The 24,355-nt window shown below is 38.8% G+C and overlaps 1 protein-coding gene across 1 annotated transcript in view; it reads right to left on the bottom strand.

Moving 5' to 3' along the window:
• NUP35 (nucleoporin 35) overlaps positions 1-24,355 on the bottom strand; it is a 36,046-nt gene that overhangs the window by 10,187 nt on the left and 1,504 nt on the right. Inside the window, exons 2-4 of the mRNA XM_053597768.1 lie at positions 22,332-22,502; positions 19,504-19,631; positions 16,704-16,764 (exon numbers count right to left, since the gene is read on the bottom strand). Of these exons, the coding sequence (XP_053453743.1) occupies positions 16,704-16,764; positions 19,504-19,631; positions 22,332-22,502 (360 nt within the window). The remainder of the gene's footprint in view (positions 1-16,703; positions 16,765-19,503; positions 19,632-22,331; positions 22,503-24,355) is intronic.

Genomic DNA, 24,355 nt, shown 5'->3' with positions numbered 1-24,355 from the left:
AATCTTATACCTCACAGCCAACAGAATGGACCACCTGCCCCACCTTGGCCAAGGAGACCCCTCAGAATAAATAAAAACCTTAAAGCTGAGTTGCTGACCAGAGAAGGGAGGTCAGACACACCCAGTTTATGCCTTGTACCTTTTGGAGTTACTTCGTGCATCAGTAAGATCATTAACAAGCCTAAGGCCTTGTAGGACAAAGGTTTAAACCAGGGGTCCTCAAACTGCGGCCCGCTGAAGACATTTATCCACCCCGGCCCGCCAGCTGTTTTTGCCACAGCTGCCTGTCCTGCTTAGCAGCCGACTCATCCCAGACCGACTCATCCCAGACCGTAGTGCGCATGTGTGGAATGTGCCCCACACTCTCCAACTGTGCTCCTTCTGTCTCTCCCCACGGGGTGTTTTTGCCTTTCTGCTTAGCATCCCACTCATCCTGGTCCACAGTCCCAGTCCACAGTGCACATGTGTGGAATGTGTCCCCACACTCCCTACTCCCCTCCTACTCTCCGACTCCCCTCCTCCTCTCAGTCTCTGGTGTAATTTGAGGAGTCACCAGGTTGCCTGTGCAGAGCCTGCTGCTGCCTAAGGACAGAGGTAAGAACAAGTTAGGACTTATTTTTTTTTTTTTAAGTTAGGAGGTATATATTTTTTTTTTATTTTGCAGTTAGTAGGGCCCTTTTTTGCAGTTAAGGGGGGCCTTTTTTTTCTGAAGTTAGGGGGTCTTTTTTTTTTTTGCAGATGGGGGTGCCTATTTTTTTTGAAGTTAAAAGAGCCTTTTTTTTGAAGTTAGGAGAGCCTTTTTTTTTTAAGTTGGTTAGTTGGTTGGGGGTGGTTTCTAGGGGGGTTGCATCACAGTGATAATGCAAATAGTCAGTGCTCAGTGCTAATGCAAATTGTCAGTGCTCAGAGGTAATGCTCAGTGGTAATGATAATTGTAAGTGCTCAGTGTTAATGCAAATTGTTAGCACTCAGTATTAGTGCAAATTGTCAGCAGTCAGTGTTATGGCAAATGGTCAGTGCTCAGTGTTATCGCAAATGGTCAGTGCTCAGTGTTATCGCATGGGGGCCCCAAACTGGTAAACTGCCTAGGGCCCCATGGGAACTTAATCCGGCTCTACAGACAGCTGAGGAGTAGGAAACCCAATTTAGTTGACAGTAAGTGCATTTATATTCTGATTGCTATTCAGTTGTGTATGATGTTTGTTGTGTGCTGTGTAAGCCCTGGTTCACACTGTTGTGATCTCTGAGTAGTGCGAGTTCAGCCATATACCTGTATGGCTGAACTCGCATTAGATTCGGAAGAAAAAAGGCATACGTGTCTTCTTTTTTCCTGCAGTTCACAGATCACAGTGTGGTTTGCACAGGGTAGCGTGAACTGGAAAGGTGGTGGAGAAACTGGCTCTGTAATCGTGCCTGTCCCGCACCGCAGCAGTGTGAGCCTGAGGTAAAAGTGGAGTTCCACCATAGGGGCACTAGAAAGGCTGAAATGGTGTGGACTGGCAAGGCTGCATTGATGGACACTGATCAGACTGCATTGTTGGGCAGTGTAGTCTATATGTCTCTGGGTGGGCAAAGTTATTACTGGCATATTGTTTTTAAAGTGCTGTATACATACATATATATATATATATATATATATATATATATATATATATATATGTATTTTACTAATAGCAATTTGGAGTCCCTAGGAAACAATGATATCAAGAAAGAGAAAAATTAACTCAAGAGTGTAGGATATTCAAAGAACAGTGGACTTATGATTACTTTTTCATGCACTACAAGAGTGGTGTGTTTGATATGCCAGAATATAGTGTCTGTGTTCAAAGAATACAATTTGCGTCAACACTATCAAACTCAACATAAAGACAAATATGATTGTTTGGTGGGAGAAGTGAGAAAAGATAAAATATTAAAACTGAAATATACATTGATAACTCAGCAAAATACTTTTGTGACGCAGAAACAGCTAAATACTTCATCACTGCAAGCAAGTTTTCAAGTTGCCAAGCTAATAGCGTGCACCGGCAGACCATTAGTGGAGGGAGAATTTGTTAAAGAATGCCTTCTTTCTGTTGCCAAAGAGATGTGTCCAGAGAAGGCTGATTTATTTAGTACAGTGAGTCTTTCAGGACCCTCAATTACACAAAAGACTGAAGAAATGGGAGACAATTTGCATCAGCATTTGCAAAACTCCGCAAAAAAACTTTCCTATTTTTCCTTGGCACTCAACGAAAATAATGATGTTTGTGATTCTGCACAACTTCTAATTTTTATTTGTGGGACGAATGATTATTTCGAAGGTGCAGAAGAGCTTCCTGCACTGCAAAGCATCAAAGGAATAACTACAGGAGAGGATATTTATGAAAAGGTTTGCCAAACTGAATAGTTTGGAGCTGGACTGGGGAAAACTAGCCAGTGTGACAACTGATGGTGCTCCTAGCATGGTGGGGTCTAAGAAAGGAGTAATTGCTAGCATTAACCAAGAGATGGACAAACATAACCATTCTCATCCAATAGCCATACACTGCCTCATCCACCAACAAGCGCTGTGTAGTAAATTACTGAAATGGGACTCTGTTATGCCAACTGTGGTATCTTGTGTTAACTTCATTAGAGATAATGCACTAAATCACAGACAATTTCAGGAATTTCTGTCTGAGCTAAATGTTGCCTGTGAAGATGTTCCGTACCACACAGAAGTCTGTTGGCTGAGTCGAGGGAGAGTTTTGAAACATTTCTATGACTTACTTCCACAGATTACAGCTTTTTTGCTTTCAAAAAACAAAAAAGTACCAGAGCTCGATGATGCAGAATGGAAATGGCACCTTGCCTTTCTCACAGATGTAACAGAGCTACTCAATAGTTTGAATGTGCAACTTCAAGGAAAGGGGAAGCTCATCTATGATATTCAATGACATGTGAAAGCATTTGAAGTAAATTTAGGCCTCCTCATCAAACAAGTGAAGGAGGAAAATTTCTGCCTTCTCACCACAACTCAAAATCTGTTAGTGGAAAATCCATTGGTTGCATTCCCAAATAAAACGTGTGGATTCACTGGAAAAGCTGCAAAAGGAGTTCCAATTTAGATTTAAAGAGCTTCATCTCCATGAACAGGACATACAGCTTTTCTGTAACCCATTTTCTATTGACATTGAAAATGTGGATATGATTTACCAAATGGAACTGGCTGAACTGCAGAATTGTGACTCTCTGAAAGATGTATTTAAGTCAAGCAGCCTTCCTAATTTCTATGCATCTCTCCCCTCTGAGATATATCCTCAGGAATCCATGCTCAGGAACCATGCACTCAAAATGACAACCATCTTTGGCAGCACTTATGTCTGTGAACAGACTTTTTCCAGAATGAAACATCTGAAATCTCCAACCAGATCTAGACTAACTGATGCACACTTGCATTACTTGTTACGACTAGCAGTGACAAATATGGAACCAGACATTGACCATCTCATTAGCCAAAAGCAGGCCCATAGTTCCCATTGAAATACTAGTAAGTTTGTTGATTTAACTTTACTTGTTCTTCATTTTAAATATTGTATTTGTTCCCGTTTTGTTTTTTTACTTCAAAATAAGATATGTGCAGTGTTCATAGGAATTTATTCATAGTTTTTATTTTTTTAACTATAGTCTGGCCCTCCAACAGTCTGAGGGACAGTGAACTGGCCCCTGTTTAAAAAGTTTGAGGACCCCTGGTTTAAACCATACCTACAGGCCACCAATTTACTTGACAGATCACAGGAGTCTCAGTCCCTAATTAAAAGACTTCCTTAAAACTAAGCCTTTAGACAAAGCATCATTTCTTTACCCAATTATACATCAAAGAATCTTTAAATCCACCTATAACCTGTAATGCTTTGCTTTTAGATGTCCTACCTTTTAGGGCCAAACCAATGTAACCCTTCTGTGTATTGATTTATGACTTTATATGTGATTCTTGTCTTCTTTTTTTTTTTTTTTTTGAGATAGAGTCTCACTTTGTCACTCTTCGTAGATTGCTATGGCACTGTAGCTCACAGCAACCTCAAACTCTTGGGCTCAACAATCCTCTTGCCTCAGCTCACACGTATGTGGGACTACAGATGCCTGCCACAATACCTGGCTATTTTTCAGAGATGTGGTCTCAATCTTGCTCAAGCTGGTCTCCAACCCCTAAGCTCAGGTGATCAACCCCCTCTACCTCCCAGAGTGCTGGGATTACAGGCATGAGCCACTGAGCCCAGCAATTCCTATCTTCTTAAAATGTGTAAAATCAAACTGTAACCTAAATGGAGTGGAACCACTTGCTCAAGGCTTTCTGGGCATGACCTCCAACCAGGTGGCAGTCACACATACCCAATTCAGAATAAACCTTTAAAAGTAAGACGTATTCAAAAGTAAGAGTTTGGGTTCTTTTTGGTTGATAGCTGATCTTGTGTCAAGTACCTCTTACATGTCTTACAAATACCTTAACAAAAAATTTACAGGGATCAACCTATTAGAAAATAAACAATAAAACAACTATTCAAAGCCAAAGCCAAGATCCAAAAAGGGTTACCAACCTGAGTTTTAATTTCCTATTCATGAATCTAGAATGATTTCCTCAGAGATATATAGAAAGAAGTTCTCTTAACAAACAAGCTATATTGGGCAGCACCTGTGGCTCAGTGAGCACGGCGCCAGCCCCATATAAATACCAAGGGTGGCAGGTTCAAACCCGGCCCCAGCCAAACTGCAACAAAAAAGTAGCCAGGCTTTGTGGTGGGCACCTGTAGTCCCAGCTACTTATGAGGCTGGGGCAAGAGAATCACCTAAGCCCAGGAGTTGAAGGTTGCTGTGAGCTGTGATGCCACAGCACTCTGCTGAGGGTGATAAATTGAAACTCTGTCTCAAAAAAAAAAAAAAGTTATATTCAATTCAGTCACAGTAACACACTAATAACTCATCACAAATATTCAAATATTTTTATAAAAGCTATCAAGGAAATGAAGATATGGAACAATTATTAACTCTAGAGAAAACAAAGTATATAAAAGAGAATGAAATTCCAGCTCACTACAATGGCTCAGTCTTGTGCAACTATCTGACATTTAAAACAGTTTATGATAACAATAATACTTTTTAGGAATGCTAAACCACATACATCCTATGATACATTTTAACAAATTATTCTTCCTCCTAATCTCTAGAGGCATTTAATAGATAAAGGCTGGGCATTCCAAATCTGAAAATCCAAAATCCTAAACAGCCTAAAATCTATAACCTTTTGAGCACCAAGACAACACTCAAAAGAAATTTCAGATTTTGGATTTTTGATGCTCAAGTGCTAAGTATATGCAAATATTCCCAAATCTAAAAAAGTTCAAAGTTCAAAACTCTTCTGGTCTCAAGCATTTCTGATGAGGGATACTCAACCTTTTCAACATGTTTATGAAAGAAATCTAATTTAGTGAATACCCCCACTGGGCCAGGTTCAGTGGCTCACCCCTGTAATCCTAGTGCTCTGGGAAGCTGAGGCAGGTGGATAGCTTGAGCTCATGAGTTCGACACCAGCCTGAGCAAAAGCGAGACCCCATCACTACTAAAAATAGAAAAACTGGCTCAGCACCCATAGCCCAGTGGTTATGGCGCCAGCCAGTTCAAACCCGGCCCAGGCCTGCTAAACAACAATGACAATTGCAAAAAAAAAAAAAAAAAAAAAATAGCTGAGCATTGTGGCGGGCACCTATAGTCCCAGCTACTTGGGAGGCTGAGGTAGGAGAATCACTTGACCCAAGAGTTTGAGGTTGCTGTGAGCTGTGACATCACAGCACTCTACCGAGGGCAACATAGTAAGACTCGGTCTAAAAAAAAAAAAAAAAAAATTACAAAAACTGAAGCAGGAGGATCACTTCAGCCCAAAGAGTTAGAGGCTGCTGTGAGCTATGATGCCACAGAACTCTACCCAGGGCAACAGCTTAAGACTCTGTCTCCTAAAAAAAAAAAAAAAGGAACAAAAAAGTGAATATCCCACTTTGACAAATGCTATATATTTTTAAAAATCTGCTTATCCACCAACTGAGCAACCATCCCTTTAGGAAGTAAACAGAAGTACACATTTATATAAAAGATACTTTTAAATAAATTTAGTTCTTACTGCAAAAACATGTCCCTAACAAACCAAAGACAGTAAAAGGAATTTTAATATAAAATCTGAAGCCAATTCAAATTTTCTATGTTGTTTCCATTAAAAAGGTAAAATTTAATTATGTACATCATGTAATAACCTTCAAGCAAGAAATTAAATGAAAGCTCAAATTCAGACAACCATTATGACCTTTAAAAATAAAACAAATCAGAATTAAGTCTCAAACCAACAAGCAATCTAATTTTTGCCCTGTCAACTACTCTGAAAAATATAATTACTAATACATAATCTAAAACTATTTACATAACTTTAGCATAATTGCCCCCCACCTAGTTAATGTTTAATTGCTCCACTGATTTTACTTCCTTTCAATCAGCCTTCTGGTACCCACATGGTATGCTTTATAACATGAGAATAAAGTGTGCCTATCAAACCACATCAAATTGGACTGTAATATATCTCCCTTGGTAAATCACTGTTCTAACATTCTTCATAAGGTCAAATTAAAGCAGAAGGCAAAAGACGTTATTACCCTTTATAAAAAACTCTTCAATTAAAGAACAGATGCAATTATTTCAAAATAGATCACTAACAAATAAAAACAAGAGATAAAAGAATAGCAAATAAAAAAAAAAATAGATGGCAAAGTAAACTTGGACAAAAGAGGCTCCAGGCAGTGTCATGTTACCTTCTTATCATGAAACAAAGTAGGACAACATATAATAAAGAACTTGGTCTCAGCTCAATGGGAGGTCAGGCCTTCATTCAGTTCCCTTGCAGTAATAGGTAACCTCTAACCACCAGGAATTTCCCCAGAAGACTGCACCTGATTAAGCTAACAGGGTGACTCATGGTGGGGAATGGTTACTCCATAAAGACCAACCATGTAAAGGTTGGAGGTTTCAGTCACATAATATCATCCCACCTCTGGGAAGAGGAAGAGGACTAGAGATTGAGTTCAATTACTCGATCAAAAATTCAATCATGCTTACATAATGAAACTACGTGAGCTTCCCTAGTTGCTAATTTTCCTTATGTACTGTCAGCCATCAATGCACATGCCTCTCAGAATAGGAAAGCCTCACATTTGGAACCTCCCCAAACTTCACCCTAGGTGTCTCTTCCTTGGGCTTGCTCTAATTTGTACTTTTTGCTGTAATAAACCTACCATAAATATAACAGTTTCACTGGGTTGTCTGAGTCTTTCTAGTAAATTATCAAACATTACAGCAGTCATAGGAACCCTCAAATTTATAGCTAGCTGGAGTCTGAAGTTTGGAGACTTTGAAGTTTGGCACACTCATTGTACCCAAAAAGCAAACTGAACAACGGATATGACATCCAATTAAGTATGGTTTATTAAACCTCTCTCAGACACCTAATGATAGTCATTCTAGAAAATCTCAGGTTCTAGAGACCACTAGTATTGTGAAAGGCTTTCAACTGAAATCAAAGACAGCTAAAGTATAGCTTAGATCCCAAGCTCTTCTCATCCTAGGCAGTCAGATAATCATCTCTCTCTCCATCCAACCCCAGAGCCAAGGATTTTTGTCTCTGAAGATACAGAACCTGAACAGTTCAAGATTCAAAGAGTCCAGACACAGGCGAGAACAAAGGTAAGGAGATTAAATGAAAATCAGCGTATTGATGGGTGGCAACTGTGGCTCACCAGAGGTGGCGGGTTCAAACCTGGCCCCAGCCAAAAACTGCAACCAAAAAAAAAAAAGAAAAGAAAAAAATCAGCATATTGAAAAGGAGACTTCCCCCATCAAAGTCAGAACAACTTAAGATGTTAAGGCTGAGGATTATCCTTTGGTAAAACTTAACCAAAAATAAATAAAACAAAAAAACCCCACAGACACTGAAATTAGATTCTCCCAATAAAATGACAGCTTACCATCCAATACCATTACAATGAAGCCCAGTAAGAGACAGAAGAGCTTCTCTCCACCAATTCCACCTTCCTACCAATGTTGAACCCCAAATACATGCTGATTCCAACAGCTCATTCAATAATTTGCTTCTACAATGATAGAAGGGATAGAAAAATCAGAAAAAATGAGAACCAGACAATAACAGGGAAAAGACCATTCATTATTAAACTCACTGCCAAGACTTCCCAACCATGAAAGGACAGAGCACCACATTTATAAATACATTCAAAACACAACCCATAAAAAAGGTTCTTAGAAATCAAAATGAAAGACAACATTTAGAAAATGATTGAAAAAGTCTCTCGAAAAGCAGAACAGAAATATATACAATAATGTAGGGGAGAAATCTCTTCAGTAATGTAATACATAAACAGAAGGAATTCCCAGAAGGAAGGAACAGGGGAAGCAATTATTAAACAAATAATACAAGGAAGTTTCTCAGAACTAAAGGTTACAAGCATCCTCACAGATTCATCAATTCCCCAGCAAAACAAATGAAAAAGTCCCACCCTAAGGTACACTTATGAAATTGAGAATACCAACCACAGATCATAAATTTTTCAAAACAGGCCACATACAAATACTCAGGAATGATCACTAAAATAACTTCCATGGAACACTGGAATGTAGAAAACAATGGAATGACGCCACAGTAATTCCAACCTGAAATAGCATACTTAGCCAAACTGTGCAATTTCTGTGAAGACAGAAATAAGCACTTCTGACATAGGTCTCAAATTTTACTTCCCATGCAAGCTTTCTCAGAAAGCTACTAAAATATGTTCTTCATCAAAATGAGAACATAAAAAAAGAAGAGGACATGGTATCTAAGAAAAAGAGCCCAACACTAGAAACTTGCTAAAGCAAATCCTAAGATGACAGTCATTATACACTATACTAAAACAGAAAACAGGGGAGAGGCTAAGACAGAGAAGTTCACAATTTAAAACAAAGGAAAATGTGTTTTGAAATTGAGTCTTAACCTCCCATTCGATCCTGCAATCCCATTACTGGACATCTACCCAGAAGGAAAAAAATCCTTTTATCATAAGGACACTTATACTAGACTGTTTATTGCAGCTCAATTTACAATCGCCAAAATGTGGAAACAGCCTAAATGCCCACCAACCCAGGAATGGATTAACAAGCTGTGGTATATGTATACCATGGAATACTATTCAGCCATTAAAAAAAAATGGAGACTTTACATCCTTCGTATTAACCTGGATGGAAGTGGAAGACATTATTCTTAGTAAAGCATCACAAGAATGGAGAAGCATGAATCCTATGTACTCAATTTTGATATGAGGACAATTAATGACAATTAAGGTTATGGGGGGGAAGCAGAAAGAGGGAGGGAGGGAGGGGGGTGGGGCCTTAGTGTGTGTCACACTTTATGGGGGCAAGACATGATTGCAAGAGGGACTTTACCTAACAATTGCAATCAGTGTAACTGGCTTATTGTACCCTCAATGAATCCCCAACAATAAAAAAAAAAGAAATTGAGTCTTAAAAAATGTCTTTACAATCAGTGTAACCTGACTTATTGTACCCTCAATGAATCCCCAACAATAAAAAATAAATAAATAAAAATAAACAAACAAAAAAAAGATGTCTTTACAGAACAAATCTTTTTCTTGTTAGTGCAGTATCCTGAGGGCCACAGAATAGTGCCAGCTGTACAAGAGACAAGGCAACCCAGAAAGGGAAAGATCTGCCATTGGGAGCCCAGGGCCAGCAGGGCCAGCTCTGGCCCCCTCACACCAGCCTCCTGGGAAATAAGTAAGCCAGGGGTTCTCAGCAGAGCAGCTATGGCCACATTCCCACCAAGGGACATGGGTGGGAACAGAAAAAGAGAGGATGTGGGAACAATGGTGGGCTAGGAGGGGACAGTTGGAGGAGGTCAGACCCTCAGGTCGACTTGACCACTCCCACCTGCCACCTGAGCTTGCTCTCAGATTCTCCACAGCAGCTGGCCCCCCCCACCTCATGCCTCTCATGGGGGAAGGAGGCACCACTGCACAGCCACTTCCACCCTCCTTTCACAGAGGTCTTGAACTGTCACATTTCCATAGGCAGAGTACCCACTTCCAAGATGGTGGCAATGGCCGTGTCCAGAGCTATTGGCTGAGTGGGCTGGAGGCTCCTGCAGATGAGGTGCCTGCCTGGTGACAGGATGGCCAGGGAGGGAACTAGCGCATTAGAGGCAAAATTACCATATTGCAGGGTATTGTTTTGCCTATGAGTATCATTACTGCTTTCTATAGTTACACTTTTAATGCATAAACATAAATAAAAGAATTAAAAACCTTTATACAGATAGAGAATTTGTACTACTCGTGTAAAATGTGCACCCTTATTTTTCCCTCAAAAGTTTGGGGGAAAAAAGTATGCATTATACATGGCAAAAATATAGTACTACTTAATTGTTTTAAACTATCTGAATGAATTATTTTGACTAAAACATAAAGTATTACCCCCACCATAACTGGAGACCACTCAATGGTACCATAACTAATTTGACATGAGATTAAATAAATGCTTGGTGACAGATTAAAAATAGAATTACCCTAGATTATCCAGATGGGCCCAATATAATCACAAGGGTCCTTAAATGGGAAGGAGGAGGAAAAACAGTGAAGTTAAGTAAGAATCACTTGCCATTACTGGCTCTGAAAATGGTAGGGAGCCAAAGAATATAAGCAGCCCCTAGAAGCTGAAAAAGGGGAGAAAATTTCCCCCACTTCCAGAAGAAATGTAGCTCTGCCAAAGCCTATACTGGCATAGTGAGACCTATTTCAGAATTCTGACCTCCAGAGTTATAATAAGTATGAGTGGCTTTAAGTCACTAATTTGTGATAATACAGTTCAGCAGTAATAAGAAATTAATACAGTCTAGAATAAGTTCAGTTTTTACTTTGTATTATTAAGAAAAATCATGCCTTGCCAAATTGTACACACACCAATCCTCTTACTTAGTAGTAGATATTAATGTTGGGATTTTCATTGCCTCAAAAATCTATATACATATATCTGTTTCCTGCGGCTGCATAGCAAATTACCACAAACTGTATGGCTTAAAACATAAATTTGTTCCCACAGTTCTAGAAGCCAGCAAGTCCAAGATCAAGTTGTTGGCAAGGCCACATGCACAATGAAGACTCTAGGTAAGAATCTACTGCTTGCCTCCCCCACCTTCTAGTGACTGCTGGTCTGCTTTGGTAACAACAGAACCTGCAGCCATAGGACCACATGTGGACTTCCGGATCCCTGAATGCAGCTTTTTGACTGAATCTGAATTCTTTTAATAAAGGGTTTTATTCTGTGAAGTTTGGATTCGGTCAAAGGGGCTATACCTGAGGATGTGGAGGGCCACTCACAGCCTTACGACTTCAAGCTCCCCACCCCTGCTTCTACCTCTAACCACATCACCACCTACTCTGTGTTTCTCCTCCTTTTCTGTGTCAAATGTCTTTCTGCCTCTTTTATAAGGACACTTGTAATTGGACTTAGGGACCATCCAGGTAATCTAGGATGACTGACCCCCCACCTGTGCCCTCTTTAACTCTCCATTGTTTTGAGAGAGCCTCCTCTGAAGATCCTAACTTAATCAGATTTGGAAGTCAAATAAGGCCAATCATGGTTCCAGGGATTTGGATGTGGACATATTGTTTTGGGGGCCACCACTCAATTCACTACAACTTTCATACATCAACACGTTCAATCAACAAACATTTACTAAGGCCCTTTGGACCCAGCTCTGTGATGGGTAAACAATCAATATACAGAAGAAAAAAAATCTGTCCTGAAAGAGTTGATAATCCAGTAATGAGAAAAGGTAAGAGCCAAGCAGAGAGAGCTTTAAAAGGAGCTGATATAATAAGATGCTAACCCAGATCAGAAAAAGAAGAGTCCTTTTTCTCCCTTTCTAGGAACACTATCAGGACCCTAAGTTCCCTGCATCAATAAAATGCATCAAATGTGCTACATTTGCAGGGGTGTCCAACCATTTTTGTTTTTCCTCTGCCACACACTAGAAGAATAAGAGTGGTCTTAGGCTATACGTTAAATGCACAAACACTAAGAAAAGCTGATTAGCAAAAAAAAAAAAAAAAGGTTAGTGTGCATACTTTTCATGATATCCACCACCACAGATAACCAAAAATAGTCCTCACAAAATCAGCAGGCACCCCATAGGCTACAGGTTAAACACCCCTATCTTACAGTATATCACCTTTAACCTGTTAACAATATACTAACACAAACAAGGATTCTAGTTCATTAATAAGTAGCTTAACATCTGTTAGGGAGTTGATATTATAAGTGAAAGAAAAAATTTAAAAATAAAAGAGGAAAAAAATTAGAGAAAATGTTAAACAGCAACAGAAGAAAACTGAAGAATGAGAATGAAAAAAGACAGAGCACACACATTCAATGTTCTTTACCAGGGGCAATAAGATAGCACGGTTGAAAGAGTTTCTGATATTCTTCAGTACAGATTTCCTACTTGTCTTATGACTAAGGTTGTCCTGCACCAGAAATGAGATTCCAAAAAGAGATCTTAACATCAGTTACAGAACTAAAACCAAAGCAAAAACTTCCTTAATGGGCAAAAAAAAAAAAAAAGCACCTAACCAAAAAATTGCACTCATGCTATTATATCCCATAGCATCACTTTATAAAAGTTACCAATCTCAGCTCAAATTTACAAATTATAGCCCCCAAACCCTTCTATATTTATAGAAGCTGAAAAAATTGTTAGAAAGTGAAAAGTCTAAGTTCCCCCCTCAATTTTCTTGTCAGCTCCCCTTTTCTATCTCTTGATTATTACTGGCAATGCATGATAGGTCTCCACAATCATATCTTTTCAAAAATATTCTTTCTCACTTACGTGCCATTAAGACTTTCTAAACTCTTTACATTCAAAACAGAAGCAGCAGTGGCTCCCAGTGGCCAATTCATGGTAGGTGTATTTTTCCTATCACAGTTTTTATAGTATTATATATGATTTCTACAATTATTAAACCTCATAGAAGTTACTCTATTAGAAAAAAAAGTTACCCTTTGTATTAGAAAAAAAAAATAGTTACCAAAGGGTATTTCATCAACTTCAATCCTGTGCTTTTCTACTTGATCACAATAACAAAATCTATGCTTTTCAGTCAACTGAGAGCCTCTAAAACATAAAATACATTACTTTACATGTTTTTGCATTTTCAATATCCCTCAGATCCCTTACTGACTCAAACAACTGAATAGTCACTATCTGTGTGTGTAACAAAGCCTTGTCATCTGCATGTTACAGGAGTTTGATCAGGTTAAGTTTGTTAAAACTAGAACCAATTTCACTAAAACACTTCACCTCACTTACGTAGCTGAAAAGAATGGAGTAACATACTTGCTTTTTGACCTTGATACACATGGCAGACAGACTTCTAAAGATGTTCCCAAGGTATCTGTCCCCAGGTCTGACTGGTAATTCACTCAAATACTAATCTGGGTATTGCTGTGAAGGAACTCTACAAATCAAATTAAGGTTAATAATCAGCTGATCTTAAAGTAAGAAATTACCCTAGATTATCTCTGTTGGGGCCAAGATAATCAAATGAGCACTCAGCAACAGCAGAAGGCATGAAGCATAAAAAAGGTCTTCATGTGTCATTACTGTATGTGAAAATGTAAGAAAGAGACCAATGAACTAACAAATGAGTTAGTTCTGCAGCCTCTAGAAGCTAGGAACAACCTCAAAGTGACAGCCGCAAGTAAACAGAGGCCTCATCCCTCTCACATACACATGAAACTCAATTCTGCCAACAATTAAACTAAGGATGGAACCATGTTCATCCCCAGACACTACAGAAAGAAACACAGCCCTGGTGATACCTGAGCTCTAAGCAAAAAACTAAGCAGTGCCCAGACATCTGACCTATAGGAACTATGAGATAACAAAATAACTGGGGTGTCTTAAGCCACAGTTTGTGGTAATTTGTTACAGCCGCAATAGAAAACTAATACAGATTTTGGTACACGTCAGGTGCGACTGGTATGCACCTAAAAATGGGGAAGTGGCTTTAGAATCAGACAATGAGTAGAAGCTGCAAGAATTATAAGGAGCATGTTAAAAAACCCGAAACTGCCTTCAGCAAATTGTTAAAAGAAATCTAAACTAAGGACACTGCCAATGAGGGCTCATAGACTGAAGAAATCTAGACTTGGTGAATTGAAGGATCCAACTTATAGTTGGACATTGCTTTTGTTATCCATTCTAACAATCTCTGCCTTCTTTTTTTTTTTTGTAGAGACAGAGTCTCACTTTATGGCCCTCGGTGGAGTGCCGTGGCCTCACACAGCTCACAGCAACCTCCAACTCCTGGGCTTAAGCGATTCTCTTGCCTCAGCCTCCCGAGTAGCTGGGATGACAGGCGCCCGCCACAACGCCCGGCTCAATCTCTGCCTTCTAAAGGAAGTGTTTAGCACATTTCATTTTATGTAACTGTTGATCTGGTTAAGTCCAAATCTACTATCTTGCCTATTGGTTCTTATGCTGCATCTTTTTTTTTTAATTGTGCTTGCTCTTCTTTTCCTGCTTTCCTGCCTTCTTCTTATGTCACCACCACCTCTCATCCGGATTAGTGGTAACCTCCTAATTGGTCTCTTTGCTTCTACCCAAATCTCTTACCCCTCAACTATTCTCATCACAAAAGCAGTCTCATCCTAAATTGTTTTCTACCTTTTCTAAGTAAAGACAAATTGTTATAATGACCTACATTCAAGGCCCTGCCACTACCTCCCTGATCTCATTTTCTACTATTCTTTCCCTCACTTATTCCATTTTAGTTGTACCGGCCTCTTATTCTTCCTTAAACACACCAGACATACTCCGACCTCAAGACTTTTATACTTGCTGTTCCTTACAGGGGTCCTCAAACTGCGGCCCATGGGCCACATGAGGCGGTGTGATTGTATTTGTTCCTGTTTTGTTTTTTTACTTCAAAATAAGATATGTGCAGTGTGCATAGGAATTTGTTCATAGTTTTTTTTTGTTTTTTTTTTTTTTAAGTATAGTCCAGCCCTCCAACCGTCTGAAGGACAGTGAAATGGCCCCCTGTTTAAAAAGTGTGAGGACCCCTGGAGAACATTTTTCCCCTACTTCCCTCACTTAGTCCAGGCAAATGTTACTTATTTCCTAACTATCTGTGGTAGGTAGAATAATGACCCTCCCCTTCCCCCCCAAAAGATGTCCATGACAAATCCCTAGAACCTGTGAATATGTGGTTTTATCTGGCAAAGATAAATTAAGGTTGCAGATAGAATTAATGCTGCTAATCAGCTGACTTACAATAGGGAGATTATCCACAAGGGCCCAACATATTTAGCAAAGGTCCTTAAAAGACAAAAGAGGGAAATAAGACCAAGAGAGCTGCAAAATTGTTGGCTTTGAAAATAAAGGAAGAGGACCACAAGCCAAGCAATGTGAGCAGCCTCTACAAGTAGAAAGGCAAGAAAAGAGGGTATCCCCAAAGACTCCGTACCTTTCCCATATTTTACTTTTAGCCCACTGACACCCATTTCAAACTTATGACATCCAGAGCCAAAAGATTACACATTTGTACTATTTAACCCACTTTTAAGTTTGTGGTAATTTGTTATGGCAACAATAGGGAATTAATACATTATCCTATTTAAAAATATAAGGCTGGACGCAGTGGCTCAGGTCTATAATCCCAGCCTTCTGTGAGGGCAAGGCAGATGGATTGCTGGAGCTCATGGGTTCGAGACCAGCCTGAGGAAGAGTGAGACTCTGTCTCTAAGAACAGCTGGGTGTTGTGGCAGGCACCTGTAGTCCCAGCTACGAGGGAGGCTGAGGCAAGACAATCACTTGAGCCCAGGAGTTTGAGGTTGCTCAATGAGGTTGCTCAGGTGCCCTGTGATGCCAGGGCATCTACTGAGGGTGACATAGTGAGACTTTGTCTCAAAAACAAAAATTAAATAAAACTATAAGCCTCCACCTCCTACTCTCCATTGTTGCTTCTCTCCTCCAAAAAACATTACCTTCTTACAAACTTTATAATTTATCTATTTTGTTTATATATAAATTGTGCAAATAAACCTAAGGTCAAAGACAGAGATTATCTACTTGTTTACTATTTCCCAGAGTGTGGTATGTGGTTAGGTGACCAAAGTATGTATTCAATAAACATTTGATAGGATTGTAGATTTCTGAATACATGGGATTATCCAATGCTGATGATAATAAAAATATCATTACTCTTGAAGAAAAAAATAGATATGATCAGTGGTTGCTTATATTGCTTATATGTAATCACATTTAGATTTACAGCTATGCTTTAATATTTCTCAAAACACCTTTATTATTTAGTTTCCTCAATATTACTTTTCTTTCCAATTCCAACAGCTTTTTTAAATTACACAATTTTTAATAACTCAGAAAACACTTCAAATATCTATTAAGTATGTACATATACATTAAATTCTTAATATTTTGAGAATATCTCATCATACCTTTTGAGAAAATTTACAAGTTTAAAATAGAAAAGAAAAAATTTTGGCAATTATCAACAGAAGTCGTATATTACCATCATTCAAAGAACAGACTAATCTTTGGTGTTTAAAGAGTTGCTTACCTGTTCCAGGGGTAGTAGTTGTAATTCCAACAACAGGACTTTGCATTACTGAAATGTTTGGCTACACAAAAACAGAAGAAAGTGTTAAGGTAAAACTGCATGACCAAAACATAAACAAAGTAAATATTAAAAAGCTTTGTTCAATATGTAATTGAATTTCATCAAGTACTAGAGAGGCCTCTTGCTCACAGCCCAAAGGTACTCTAATTAAACAGTAGTAACCTGAAACATGCTAGGCCAGCGGTTCTCAACCTGTGGGTTGCAACCCCTTTTTAACAATGAAAACACAATGCAGCATTAGGAAGGTTGAGAACCACTGTGCTAGACTCTTTAACATGTTATTTAAAACAAAAGTTACATTGTTCAAAAAATACCTTATAGAAAGTAACATGATAGCTATTTGTTTTTAGATCCTCATTTCCAATTTTTATAACAACACAGAAAGTAGGGCGCCGGTCCCATATGCCAGAGGTGGCGGGTTCAAACTCAGCCCCGGCAAAAAAAAAATAAATAAAATAACACAGAAAATGATGTTCTTCAAATCACCAAGTTCACACAGAAAAACAGAAAAGTGATAGAATTTTTAAACAGACACAAACTACGAAATACTATAGATTCAAACCACAATAAGACGGAATACTCCTACCACTACCAATAGAAAGTAACAAAGGTAGAAAATTAGCAATACTAATCCCTTTAAATATGAAAATATTGAAGATTAAAGTAGGTAAAAACTCTTCTATTAACAAAAATATCCAATCAAGATACTGGGTTTAGATTTAAGACTACCAGTGTTTACAGCCTGGCTCTGCTACAGACTAGCTGTGTTTCCCCTTGAAAAATTCCTTAACCTTTCTGTGTCCTAGTTTTACCAGGGACAAATGAAGTTCATAACAGCTACCTCAGATTCACTGTAAGGATTAAATGATACATTAGAAATTATAAGATCATGGCATGGTTGGGTGGTGCTTGTGGCTCAAAGGACTAGGGCGCTGGACCCATATGCCGGAGGTGGTGGATTCAAACCCAGCCCCGGCCAAAAACTGTAAAAAAAAAAATCATGGCTTGGTGCCCATAGCTCAGTGGTTAGGACGCCAGCCACATATACGGAGGCAGGAAGGTTCAAACTGACCTAGACCTCCCAAACAACAATGACAACTGCAACAAAAAAATAGGTGGGCATTGTGGCAGGTGTCTGTAGTTCCAAACTACATGGGAGGCTGAGGCAAGAGAATCGCTTAAGCCCAAGAGTTAGATGTTGCTGTGAGCTGTGACATTACAGCACTCTACCGCAGGTGACATAACAGGACTCTGTCTCAAAAAAAAAAAAGAAAAGAAATTGTAAAATCGGGGCCTGCACATAGTAAGTATTTCATTAAGTATCACACATTTTTTTCTAGCTGTCAGTCCCATCAAAACAGAGAACGTCTACCTTAAATATACCCTATGACCGAAAACAATACCATTAGAACACCTACACCAACCAAAAGTTACCACCATCAGAACACCATATATCCCAGAAGCATGCTAAACTTACCACCATTGGAACACTATATACCAGAAACATACTGAACAATGAGCTCATAAATATTCAGGAGGCAGCATTTTTTTTTTTTTTTTTTTTGTAGAGACAGAGTCTCATTGTACCACCCTCAGTAGAGTGCCGTGGTGTCACACGGCTCATAGCAACCTCTAGCTCCTGGGCTTACGCGATCCTTTTGCCTCAGCCTCCCGAGCAGCTGGGACTACAGGCGCCCGCCACAACGCCCGGCTATTTTTTTGTTGCAGTTTGGCCGGGGCTGGGTTTGAACCCGCCACCCTCGGTATATGGGGCCGGCGCCCTACTCACTGAGCCACAGGCGCCGCCCAGGAGGCAGCATTTTTTAGCAAAATAAGTAACCAGTTAATATGCCTCTAAAAAGATACAAGTCTTATATGTATATCAAAACAGTCCCCAGGTTACAAAAGGGATGGGTTCCATAAGTTTATTCTTATGTTAAATTTGTATGTACGCTGGAACAGGTACATTTACCTTCTACCTAGAAGAGCCTCCATTTGTAAGTGCAAGTTGTAACTCAGATGTTTATAACTCATGAACTGCCTATAAAATCACTCTTAAAACTAAGAGCCCAAATCACTACTAAGTGCCTAAAATCTGGATAAAACCCTACATTTGTATAAAACCTGAATCCTCATTTGTTCTTTCACAAATTTATAAATATTAAACTTTAAAAAAAAAAAAGCTGTCACAGCTCTCAGCAACCCCAAACTCTTGGACTCAAGCGATTCTCTTGCCTCAGCCTCCCAAATAGCCTCCCAAATAGCTGGGCTACCATCCACAACGCCCGGCTATTTTTGTTGTTGTTGTTATTGCAGTTGTCATTGTTGTTTTAGCTGGCCCAGGCGAGGTTCGAACCCTCCAGCCTCGGTGTATGTGTCTGGTACCCAACCCACTGAACTATAGGCACCGCTCTAAATATTAAACTTCTTAAACCATAATCATATTCTACATGTTTTGTTAAGTAGGCTGAGAACACGGGCAGGTGGATAAAGGCATACTTGTAAAAACCACAGAAAACTTACACAAGAAAACAATCTGAAGGTTCTACATTTTTAAGTACATTCCATGATGTACACAATTTAAGTAGATTCCATGATAAATGTGTTTAATACTTACTCTATGCAACACAGTTACACCAAGATAGACCTCAAGGAAACATTTCAAATTACTGATCCTCACTGTATAGCCACATAAAAACATGAAGTTATGCATTATGGATCATGAAGGTACATATATCACCTGTCTTCTTGAAGATAAAGGCGTTGATCCAAGTCCTGGGCTAGAAATGTCATCATATATACTTCTAACTGGTGGAGCTCCACTTTTATCTTTATGAGCTGGTACAACTGGTTGTGGTGGTGATCCTCCTACAAGACACAAAAAATATATAATCACGTGAGAAAACAAAAGCAGACTCTTTCTCGTAAAATTTTTTTTTAACATTTTTGAAATATTTATTTAAAATTTTTTTTGAGACAGAGTCTCATAATGTCGTCCTCAGTAGAGTGCCGTGCAACCTCCGTGCAACCACAGCTCACAGCAACCTCCAGCTCTTGGGCTTAAGCGATTCTGTTGCATCATCCTCCCAGGTAGCTGGGACTACAAGTACCCGCCAGAACACCTGGCTATTTTTTTGTTGCAGTTGTTTAGTTGGCCCAGGCTGGGATGGAACCCACCACCCTTGGTGTATGTGGCTGGCACTGTAACCACTGTGCTACAGGCATCGAGACTTAAACTCTTGCTTCCTAGTTCTTTTCAAATTTTAACATGCTGAAGAGTCACCTGGGGAATCTTAAAATTCAGACTCTGATTCAAAAGGTGTTGGGTGAAGTGTGAGATTATGCAGTTCTAACAGGTGATGTCAATGCTGCTGATGTGCAGACTACACTTTGAATAAAAGGTTTCAAAATAAGAAGTTAGGATGGTGCCTGTGGCTCAGTCAGTAGGGCACCAGCCCCATATACAGAGGGTGGCGGGTTTGAACCTGGCCCCGGCCAAATTGCAACAAAAAAATAGCCAGGCATTGTGGCAGGCACCTGTTGTCCCAGCTACTCAGGAGGCTGAGGCAAGAGAATCACCTAAGCCCAAGAGCTGGAGGTTGCTGTGAGCTGTGATGCCACGATACTCTACCGAGGGCAACAAAGTGAGACTGTCTCTAAAAAAAAATAAGTAGTTAATAGAAATTTCAGTTTTTAGAAAACACATATAACTTTTGCTTTCTCTACAAAATGCTTAACATTTCAACACAAAACTTGATCCCATTTCTCATAGGAAGTATATTAAAACAGCTCCAGACTGTGGATATCTGAATATGTGTAATTCCTTAGTGTAGAATTTGCCTGTCAAGATTAAATAGATCCCATTCATATTTCTCACATTAGAAATATATTTAGATACATAATAAAGACACATAAAAACCAACCTCTGTGACATAAAGATGTTTTTATAAATAAAGCAAAGGTTTTATCTTAAGGCTCTTTGAATAGGCACATAATGCCGAATAACCATGCAGCCCAGGCCCTCCTTAAGACTAATGTCTGAGTTTGGCCAGCAAGTAATGCACACACTATTTAGAGCATAGGCTATAGAATGAGTCTGACATAGGCTTTAAAGTACTCTATCACTTTTTAACAAGTGAGCTCTAGCAAATTATTTATTGTGTTTATCCACAGTTTCCTCTTTAGAAAAATGAGGATATCACCTACCCTTTAAGGTTGATAAGTGAAATAATATATACAAAATATAATTAACATATGCCTGCCTCATAAATGCTCAATATATGGTAGCTGCAATAAAATACATTTCAAATAAAAAATCTGTCCAGAAAATAATGTTAAGTGAATTACTTCATTTTATTTTATTTTTTTTGTTGAGACAGGGTCCCACCCTATGTCCCTGAGCAGAGTGCAGTGGGCGTGGTAGCTCACCGCAACATCAGACCCGGGCTGAGGGCACCCCACTGCCTCAGCCTCCAGAAGCCGCTGGGATTACAGGCGCTCTCCGTAGCGCCCGGCTGGGTTTTTCCATTTTTTTCATGAGTCGGGGTCTCACTGTCGCTCAGGCGAGTCTCGAACTCCTGAGCTCAAGCGATTCTCCCTCCTCAGCCTTCAAATATAATTTAAAATAGTTAAAATTCCAGTTTTAAAAATATTTTTCTTTTACCTAAGGGAGTCCTATCATAAATACAGGTTACCTTTGTTGACAAGTGCATATTCTGTGTCAAAAGAAAAAAAACTCCGCCTAGCTTGCAAAGCTCTTTCACTAATCATGCTATATGTGAAAATCTTAATTCACTATGACTAGAAATAGAATTCATATTTACAAATTTTCATATTACATTTCTTTTGACTCAATATTTGCTATTCTTGTATTTTTAAGATGAATTATTAAGAATGAATTTAGTTGAAGCTAACCCACATTTCATCAATTCTAAGAGGCACTCTCCCTCACTCACATGCACACTTTAACAGCTCTAAAATAAGAATATATTTTACCAAAAATGGAATCTTGGCATTGAGTCATATTTAGTGTTTTTAGTGTTACTTAAAATAATGATAAATTTTACAAATCGAAGGCATCTTAGAACAAATGAAATACAGAACACACTTTTTTTTTTTTTGGTAGAGAGAGTCTCACTTTATGGCCCTCGGTAGAGTATCATGCCATCATACAGCTCACAGCAACATCCAACTCCTGGGCTTAGGCGATTCTCTTGCCTCAGCCTCCCAGGTAGCTGGGACTACAGGCACCTGCCACAACACCCGGCTTTTTGTTGTAGTTTGGCAGGGGCCAGGTTTGAACCCACTACCCTCAGTATATGGGGCCGGTGCCCTACCCACTGAGCCACAGGCGCTGCCCACAGAACACATTTTTTAATGAATGGTTCTTGAAATTATAGTTGCTTATACTGCTTACCCTCCCATTCCCAAAGCCTTAAAATAAAACCTTTGCTTAACTGTAAAGTATTAATTTTTTTAAGTAATAAATGTGTCAATGAGGGTGAATGATACACCACTCTTTAAAATTGTAAAATGTGTATTCGTGCTACTATAAACCAATTCACCTACCTGTAAGTAAAGGTGATCTCATTTCCATTACCCCTACAGAAGGACCACTAATTGATCGAGGTTGTGGAGTCACTGGAGCTGGTAAATCACCCATTAAAAATCCAGGTAAGAACTGGGCATTAACTCCTGGCTTTGGAGATGTTGGTGAACCCAGCATCATTGGTTCAGATCCTAAATGACAAAAAAATAAAACTTAAGGACTTTACCGTTATAATATCTAGCAAGAAGATGTACAATTCTAGAAGAATCCAGTACAATTTTGAGAATGTAGTAAAAACTTAATAATATAGAACTATAGTTGAATTATTTTCAAAGCCAAAGAAACTATTTCTATAAAAATGTAAAATTACCTGTATTCACAATGTTAATAATCTTTAACAGCTGTTTTTGTTTACAGTATTTTCACAAGTTTAAAAAAATGAACATTTATTTTTATTTCCTGTTTTAATACATATATGCTTGGCATACACATACTTATTTTTAAATTTAAAACATTATCTCTAAAAAATCCCTAAATAAACAGAATAACTTCTCTCCATTTCTGGGTTAGTTTCTACTATGTAGCAACCAAACACAAGGGCAGGATGCACTAGTTAATTACACAAAGTCTTAGTAAGTCAGACATAGTTTAGCTTGCTAAGTGTCTTATTTCTTCTTCCCCATTTATAATACAGTGAACCATTTTGGGGGATGTAAGTGTAATCATGCACACATCAGACCACTTGCAAAACAAGTGATAACTAGCATTTTAACTCGGAAACACATGAAGGAGAGTTGGAAAATTTATTTTATTTTTCATTTTTTTTTTTTTTTTTTTTTTGAGACAGAGTCTCACTACGTTGCCCTCGGTAGAGTGCCTAGTGTAACAGCTCACAGCAACCTCAAACTCTTGGGCTTAAGCAATTCTCTTGCCTCAGCCTCCCAAGTAGCTGGGACTACAGGTGCCCACCACATTACCCAGCTATTTTTTTTGTTTTGGTTGCAGTTGTCATTGTTGTTTAACAGGCCCAGGCTGGGCTCAAACCCGACAGCTTCAGTGTATGTGGCTGGCGCCCTAACCATTGAGCTATGGGCACTGAGCTGGAAAATTTATTCTTTAATCACTTTTTAAATCATTAGTTTTAAAGTTAATAATCAATAAAAATCTCCCTAACATAAAGTAAATTTAAAGAGAGAACTGATACCTCACAACTGTCAATTCAAAAATCAATGCTGTGAGCCGTGTGACGCCACGGCACTCTACCGAGGGCGGTACAGTGGGACTCTGTCTCTACAAAAAAAAAAAAAAATCAATCTTCACAATTTACAGGGGGTAGGCATTATTATTCCCTTTATGAAGATGAGCAAGATATACCATTCTAATTTCAGAAGAAAATAGCATAGTAAGGAAAACAGAAGGGAGCCTGAAATGTGGGTTCAAGTTCTCTGAGCAAAATCAGCATAAGCACAACATCTTCAGAACATCTAGAATTACAGCAAGTAAAGCACTTGACCTGGTACTTGATATACAGTAAGTGCTCAATAAACATTAATTATTATTATTCTACCAGTATCTTTTGTGTGTGTGTGTGGTTTTTGGCCGGGGCTAGGTTTGAACCCACCACCTCTGGCATATGGGACTGGCGCCCTACTCCTTGAGCCACAGGCGCTGCCCTCTACCAGTATCTTATAATAGCAAAAACTGAATGATTTATGTGTAAATGTAGAATGTGAAATCTCTTATAAAAACTAAGTAACAAGCCTGAATATGATTACTCAAAGGTCAGATGTTTAATATGTTACTTATATGGTTTTTATTAACTATTAATGAACTTCTAAATAGCCTCAAAAATTTGTTTCCTCCTATACCAAACTGTCAGTTACCTATTTTTTCCTCTTATTTCCTATTATAAGTAACCTAGATATTAACACAAGTGTATAAAAAAGGAAAAAAGGCCAAGTAACTCTGAAATAAGGTATGAAAAACTATAATTACATTGTAATTATTTTATAAAGTCCTGGTTACTATGTTACATGACACTAAA

Source organism: Nycticebus coucang, chromosome 7 (assembly GCF_027406575.1).
Source record: "Nycticebus coucang isolate mNycCou1 chromosome 7, mNycCou1.pri, whole genome shotgun sequence".
NCBI lineage: Eukaryota > Metazoa > Chordata > Mammalia > Primates > Lorisidae > Nycticebus > Nycticebus coucang.
The sequence above is the reverse complement of the archived record's forward strand: the minus strand, read 5'-3'. Positions and strand labels throughout refer to the sequence as shown.